This window comes from Setaria italica, chromosome IX (assembly GCF_000263155.2).
Source record: "Setaria italica strain Yugu1 chromosome IX, Setaria_italica_v2.0, whole genome shotgun sequence".
Classification (NCBI taxonomy): domain Eukaryota; kingdom Viridiplantae; phylum Streptophyta; class Magnoliopsida; order Poales; family Poaceae; genus Setaria; species Setaria italica.
In genome coordinates, this window is record NC_028458.1 from 10,156,884 (window position 1) to 10,164,978 (window position 8,095).

The 8,095-nt window shown below is 55.6% G+C and overlaps 1 protein-coding gene and 1 long non-coding RNA gene across 2 annotated transcripts in view; one reads left to right on the forward strand and one right to left on the reverse strand.

The window, feature by feature from the left end:
• LOC101775685 (putative cyclin-dependent kinase F-2) overlaps positions 1-8,095 on the reverse strand; it is an 11,338-nt gene that overhangs the window by 2,606 nt on the left and 637 nt on the right. The window contains exon 2 of the mRNA XM_022829657.1: positions 7,834-8,026. Coding sequence (XP_022685392.1) covers positions 7,834-8,026 — 193 coding nt within the window. The remainder of the gene's footprint in view (positions 1-7,833; positions 8,027-8,095) is intronic.
• On the forward strand, positions 1,976-3,743 carry LOC111255889. Its single transcript, XR_002676032.1, has 2 exons — positions 1,976-3,121; positions 3,367-3,743. It is a non-coding gene; the product is annotated as an uncharacterized LOC111255889 (long non-coding RNA).

An 8,095-nucleotide genomic window follows, 5' to 3' on the forward strand; every position in this document is an offset into this window, starting at 1 on the left:
CCCCCCCCCCCCCCCCCGAGATGTCTAGCTAATTTGCTATTCGATTCTTTGCATGATATAATTCAGAAATGTTGTGGCAGACGATAACGTAAGCCAAATAAATTCATTGCAGAAATGGAAGTTATATCACAAACTCATAATATTCACAAACTTATTTTAATCGGAAGGGAAAGCGTTAAACTGGAGCAGTCTAAAAAAATTCATGGAGCAGCAAGTCGATTGGTACTCAGCTCTTCTAGAACGCAAACATCTGAAGTTAGAATGATGCAACATTTAGCGTCTCCGTGCTTCTGAATTTTGCAGGGGCGAGCGCCAGAAATCTGTTGAGCACAATTTGAGTTCAGAGAGCACCCGTCTGCATAGTGTCTGCTTCATGTTTATGTTCTGAACCAAGCATCGGCGATTCGGCGTTATCTGTGTTAAGCCATTATATTCACATGGCTGGGAGTCTCGAGATTATCAGAGTCCTCGCTTGCCAGCAGCCACCACTAACATTCAGAGATAAAGTGAGTCTCCATTGCAGTGCACTTTGCACCGGAGTTTCTTTATCTTAAGCTTCCTGGCCATATGGTGAGCTAGCCTGGTCCCAGAAAGTTTCAGAGAATCCCCTCTGTGGCATCGTGCAGTTACACAAGATATTATGAATGGTTGGCGTTGAATGCACAAATCGAGTAACCAAAAATTATGAATGATTTGCCAGACAGCATTTCACCGCCAATCAGGCCCTGTTTGGGAAGGGCGTGTTAAAATTTAACAGGGTGTTAAACTTTAACACCCTCAAATAAAGGTGTTAAACTTTAGTATCTTGAGGTGTTTGGATGATCTGTTAAAATTTAACACCTTAGGTTGTAATTGACAACTTTACCCCTCATTACTCCTCTCAATGGCAGCCAAATACCCCTTCTTCCTTCTTCTCCTTCCTCCTCCTTCCTTCTTCCTCCTTTCCTGTGCCTGGCGCCTCCGGCCCCACCCCTGCTCGGTCCACGCCGTGCCCGGCGCCAGCGTCGGCGTCGGTGCTGCCGGCCGCCCCGTCGGCCCTTCCCCTGCGCCTGCCGCCTCCGGCCCCGCCCCGCCGCCGGCGTCCCCTACCGCGGCGCTAGCGGCCGCGCCCGCCCGAGCCCCCAACGCCACCACCGCGCCCGCCCGAGCCCCCACCGCCACCACCTGCGCCGCCCGCCGGTCCCCACACCACCGGATCGGCCTCGCCCGCGCCCGCGCCCGCGCCCGCCGGCCGCGCCAGCCGCCGCCCACGCGAGGCCGCCCGCGCTGGCCGCCGCCCGCCGCCCGCGCGAGGCCGCCCGCGCTGGCCGCCGCCCGCCGCCCGCGCGAGGCCGCCCGCGCTGGCCGCCGCCCGCCGCCCGCGCGAGGCCGCCCGCGCGAACCCGCCGCGTGCTGCCCAGCGCGGCATCCCGGCGCAAGAGCGGCGCGGACCGGCGGTGGCGCGCGATGGGCGGACCAGCGGCGGCGCGACGGGCGGACTGGCGGCGGTGCGCGACGTGCGGATCGGGGAAGGAAGATGGGGGCAGTGGAGGAGAGAGAAGAGGAGAGAGAGGGGGGCAACCAGGGAATAAGTGGGGAGGGGGACCACTTTTAACACTTTTAGCACATTTTAACACCCCCTCCATGTGTTTATGAAAAGAGGGGTGTTAAATTTTAACACTTCATCTTTAACACTTGTGTTTGGCAACCAAAAGTGTTAAAATCTGTTAAAAAGGGGGTGTTAAACTTTAACACCCCCTTCCCAAACAGGCCCTCAGAAGTCTGGTGTGTAGTAAACCTGGTTTAGCTAGTCATGATCGGTTGTAAGTTGGTTAGTCTGTAACGGTCCATAGGCACACCGTTTGTAATCCTGGTGAATCGGCCATATCCCTAGATTATAGGATCTTAGTTGCTCTTGCACTACTCGTGATAATGTATATGTACTGGCCGATTGGCATCAATACAAGCTGAGCTTTTCTGCCATTACTACTCTTACGTGGTATCAGCTATCTTCGATCTAATTCTTTCTCTTCCGCTGGATCTCTCTCACCATGGCTGACTCCTCCTCCTCTAGCTCCGCCACCCACAACACCAACGCCTTTGCTCCCCTCTCCCCTGGTGCCCCGTCTGCCGCCACCATTGCCGTCCTCAACATCCACGGCCATGTCCCTGTCACTCTTGAGCTCACTTTCCAGAAGTTTGCCCTCTCCGACCATGTCGACGGCTTCCTTGATGCCATCCTGATGCGCCACGACGCCAAGTGGATGCAGAATGATGCGTCCATCATCTCCTGGCTCTACGCGATAGTGACAAAGGACATCATGGATGCAGTGTACAAGCCTTGTCTCTGCGCCTATGAGGTGTGGCAGGCCATCACTGGGCTCTTCCTTGACAACAGCCTGCAGAGAGCCGTCTTCGTCCAAACATGAGCATCACGGAGTATTGTGGGCGCCTCAAGCGGCTCTCCGACACCCTCGCCGACGTCGGTGCCGCCATCACCGATCAGGCCCTGGTGGTCAACACACTACGCGGCCTCAACAACAAGTTCAGCAGCACCATCATTGTTCTCGGCGACAAGAAGCCCCCTCCATCCTTTCTCTACACCCGCAACTACATGCTCCAGGAAGATAAGCGCATCGAGTACTCCCGGAAGATGGAGGCTCAAACGGCGCTGCTCGCCGCCACCACAGCTTCCTCTCCAACCAAGCCGAGACGTCCTCCTCGCCAACCTCTCCCCCGTCCAACGGCGGCAGCCACAAGAAGTGGAAGGCCACCGACCACAAGAATCACTCCTCTGGATCAGGATGCAACAACTCGTTGCGCCCACCTACGATGACCTCGACGCCGGCCTCCTCTCCGCAGTGGGCATCTGCCTACAACCCTTGGACGGGCGTGGTCCAGGCTTGGCCACTACGCCTTGGCGTTCTAGGACCGCGACCTGGCGCTGCTTCGACCCATGCACTGATGGCCCTTGGCGCGCCATCTGCCTCCTACGACGCCAACTTCAACGCCGGCGCCTCTGGCGTCCCGCCAGCCCTGTTCTCCACCCTTCACGGCATGCCGACGCAGCAGCCGTACGGTGGTGGTTCTAGCGAATGGTTCTTGGACACGGGGGCTTCGTCTCATATGGCTTCCAACTCCGGTATTCTTTATTCCTCCTCCCCGCTTACTGTTCCGCGTCACATTATTGTCGGCAATGGCACATCGTTTCCTGCTTCCTCTTCTGGCCGCTCTCTTGTGCCTACTGCCATAGCTCCTCTTCACTTGAATAATGTTCTCGTTGCTCCACATTTGATTAAAAATCTTATCTCTGTTCGTGCACTAACACGTGATACGTGTTATAATCTTGTGTCTGTTGAATTTGATCCCTGGGGTTTCTCCATCAAGGATCTGCGCACCAAGATGGCTCTCCTCCGATGTGATTCTTCAGGCAACCTTTATCCTCTGCACAACAAGAATGCTCAACCATACTCCGGAGATCATCAAGCCCTTCATGTAGATCACACCACAGAGCTCTGGCATGCTAGGCTTGGTCACCCCGGCACTACTCCTCTTCATCGCATTTTGAATACATTTGGTTTTTCATGCTCCAAGTCTGACACTCATACGTGCCATGCTTGTCGTCTTGGCAAGCACGTACGGCTGCCATTCTCTGAGTCCACTCATGTTGCTTCCTTTCCATTTCAACTCTTGCATTGTGATGTATGGACGAGCCCAATAATGAGCAATTCTAGATACAAATATTATCTTGTGATGTTGGATGATTATTCTCACTTTGCCCGGACCTTTCCTTTACGCCACAAGTCTGATGTCTTCCTACTATCATAGCCTTCCATGCATTTGTGCACAATTTAAATTGCCTATCATGTGCTTGCAAACTGAAAATGGTAGGGCGTTCTTCGTAGCTCATGGCATTGTGCTGCGCCTCACCTGTCCCTATACGTCTCCGCAAAACGGGCGTGCTGAACGTGTGCTCCGCACTATCAATGACAGCGTGCGTGCTGTGCTCTTTCACTCTTATGTGCCAACCTCATTCTAGCCTGACGCACTTGCCACAGCCACCTACCTCCTGAACCACCGTCCATGTCACCCCCGCCAGCACCATACCCAGTTTGAGCTGCTTTTCAGCGTCCCTGCAACCTATGATCACCTCAGGATCTTTGGGTGTTTGTGCTACCCAAACACTGCCACTACAGCCCATCACAAGCTCGCGCCACGCTCTCTCGCATGCGTGTTCCTTGGCTACCCGGCGGACCAAAAAGGCTACAAGTGCTACGATCTGGTTTCACGACGCATTATGATCTCATGACACGTCTATTTCGATGAGTTGGTGTTTCCTTTTCAGCAGGACACGACGACATGCGCGCAGCCGCCGCTAGTGCGATCCATACCACCAACATCGTGCGCGTCGCTCCTGTGCTTGCCGGTTCATCATTGCTGTACTCCCCGTGCTGCAGCCGTGCCGCCACCACCCCATGCGTCACCCTCAGGTGGCGTAGTCTTGCCTGTGTCTTCTAGAGATGCACCGCATGCCTCAACACCAGCCCCTGCATTGCCCACTACAGCTGCAGCACACACCCTGTCTACCACCGCTCCTACCGTGGTGGTTGCCCACGATCCAACTGCCGGAGCTGTTGCCACGCCTGAAGCCTCCACATCTACCTCAGTGCTTCCAGCATCGCCGCCACCTGCACCTCCAGTCGCTTATCCGATGATCACCCATGCCAAGGCGGGCATTCGCCTTCCCAACCCCAAGTACACCAACATCGCAACAGCTCCTTCCGCGCCATCGTCTTCGGTATGCAGTGCTCTCCACAATCCGGAATGGGCCTCGGCCATGCGTGATAAGTATGAGGTCTTGATCTCCAACGGCACATGGACTTTGGTTCCCCGGCCGCCTGGCGCAAATGTGATCACTGGCAAATGGGTGTTTAAGAACAAGCTTCATCTAGATGGTACGCTGGAACACCGCAAAGCTTGATGGGTTGTCCGGGGATTCAATCAGCGCGCCAGCATTGATTTTCATCAGACCTTCTCACCAGTTGTCAAGCCAGCTTCCATCCGCACCGTTCTCCACCTTGCTGCTGCCCGGCGCTAGCCTGTTCACCAACTCAATGTCAAAAATGCATTCTTGCACGACAACTTGCCCGAGCGTGTATATTGCCATCAGCCCGCAGGGTTCATCGACGCCGCGCATCCTGACCATGTGTGCCTCCTGGTCATATCATTGCACGGGCTTAAGCAAGCACCACGTGCCTCGTTCGAGTGTCTCGGTGGCCATCTTCGCAGCATCGACTTCAAACATATTGGCTCTAACAGCTCACTGTTCGTCTACAAGTGTGGTCATGTCATCTCGTTCCCCCTTGTGTACCGTGTACGTCGATGACATCATCCTCACCGCGTCGTCCGATGAGCTCCTCCAGCGCGTCATCAAGCAGCTCCAGTCAGAATTCGCTCTCAAGGATCTCGGCCCCCTCCGGTTCTTCCTCGGTATGCAGGTCCGGCGTGACACCTCAGGGTTGTTCCTCACACAAGCATAGTATGCCGAAGACATTCTTGATCGCGCGGGCATGGCGAATTGCAAGCCCGTTCCTACTCCGGTCGACACAAAGCCCAAGGTTTCCGCCAACGACGATGAGCTCCTATCCGATGCCACGTTCTACCACAGCATCGATGTTGCTATTCAATACCTGACGATGACACAGCCTAATATTGCCTACACCGTGAACCAGGCGTGCCTTCACATGCATGCGTCGCGCGACGCCCACTGGAACCTCATTAAACGGGTGCTGCGCTACCTACAAGGGACAATCAACGACGGCATTCATGTTTCGGCTTCCTCTTCCTGCGACCTCACAGTCTACTCCGACGCCGACTGGGCCAGGTGCCCAGATACTCGCCGCTCGACATCGGGATACTGCGTCTTCCTCAGCAACACCTTGGTCTCCTGGTCATCGAAGAGGCAGACCACCGTGTCTCGATCCAGCGCGGAGGCAGAATACCGAGCGGTGGCGAACGCGACGGCCGAGTCTTGCTGGTTGCGAAGCCTGCTCTGCGAGCTGCACGTTCTGGTCGACAAGGCTACAGTGATCTATTGTGATAATGTGTCAGCTGTCTACCTCTCAGAAAACACAGTTCATCACCGGCGAACGAAGCACGTGGAGCTTCATATACATTTCGTACGCGAAAAGGTTCAGCTGGGGCACATGCGTGTCATTCAGGTTCCGTCTCGGCAGCAATTTGCAGATATCATGACCAAAGGTCTATCTACACCTTTGTTTCAGGAGTTCAAGTCCAGTTTGTGCGTCCGTGAACACGACGCTACAACTGAGGGGGGTGTAGGAAACCTGGTTTAGCTAGTCATGATCGGTTGTAAGTTTGTTAGTCTGTAACGGGTCCATAGGCACACCGTTTGTAATCCTGGTCAATCGGTCATATCCCTAGATTATAGGATCTTAGTTGCTCTCGCACTACTCATGATCGTGTATATGTACTGGCCGATTGACATCAATACAAGTTGAGCTTTTTTGTCATTACTACTCTTACATGGTGGTGTACCAGAATTCAGAGATGTTGTGGCTCCTGGCCTCATGGGGTTGAGATGCTCAAGACATACTGAATGTAGTCAACAACCAAAAAGGCCGAGGAATTCAACGATGCAACTTACTGAATCACAACGTTCGCAACATTAGAGAGGCCATTGAGGATCTGTTAACACCAAGCACCACTGAACACATGCATCTGAAATTACAACATCTACAACATCAGAAGTTTCATGAATCTGAAAGAAAGTTGTAGGAATGCCAGAAATCTAAAGAACACGGCGGGCTTCGGACGGCCTAGGCCAGCCCGTGTCACCGTGTGGCGGTGCTAGCGGTCTTCTCCATCTGCAGAGTTGGATCCTTTGGAATTCAAGGAGACTGGAGGAGGGATCCCCTCGCTCGCTTCCAGGACGGCGGCGGTGGCGGATTGGAGACACCCTTCCCTGGTAGAGCATCCGTTGAGCAGTGCGTCAATCGGGCGGCAACCGAGGCGGTTCTGAGCTCGTCTACTACTTGGAGCGCCACTGGCGGCGTTCCAGAGCGAGCGCCACCGCGCCATCAACGGTTGGGAAGGGGAGGGCACGGTAGTGAGCGGACTGGTTTGAACAATATTGGATCCAAATTGGGGGGTATTATGTAAAATGTCGGATCGCGATTAATAGCCCCAACCCAAAACAGGGGGTTGTACGCAAAATATTGTGGGACATTTTAACACAGAACCCCTCAATTGGATCGCGATTGATGAGGGGTCTTTTTGCAAATGGGGTACCGCCTTGTTCTTCCCGCCGCCGGCAGGCGCCCCGGTTCATAGCTTCTCCTGGTCCTCACCGGTCTCGGCGGACGACGCCGGAGACGAGAGGGGCGACGAAACCGATCGGCCCGCCGGCCTCTTCAGTCACGCCGCCTTGATCACAGTGATGGATTTACGAGCTCTGGGAGTGGCTATGGCGGTGCTGCTGGGGCGTTCCTGGTGAGGAGGAGCTCACCAGCAAAATACACGCGAGAACCAAGCTGGATTGGTTTCGTCGATCCTTCTAATACGCACATCGATGGCAAACGGCGTGGACGGGAACCCCGGCCATGTCTTGCCGTCCGGCACGCCGAGCTGCTCCCTTCCGTAGCTGCCGGCGAACAGCGGCCTCCCATAGATGATCTCCGCCATGATGGAGCCCAGGGAACAGGCGTCGACGCGCGCGTCGGAGTCGCGCAGCACCAGCAGCATCTCGGGCGCCTTGTAGGCGAGCGTGCCCGCCGGCTCGTACGGCGGCGCCTCGGACATGTACTTGGCGAGCTCGAAATCGCAGATCTTGAGGATCCGGTGGCCGTCGCCGACGAGGATGTTGCCGGGATTCATGTCGCGGTGGACGATGTTGCTCTCATGCATCCCCTTGGCTCCCGTCAGAAGCTGCCACATGGCGGCGCGCGCCGTGGCCTCCGGCTGCCCGCGACGCTGCAGGCGAAGGTAGTCGTGGAGGCTCGGGCCGTCGACGCCCTGCATGACGAGGCTGAGGTCCGCGGTGGCCGGGTCGCGAACGAGGCCGTGGAAGCCGACGATGAACAGGTGGCCACCGCAG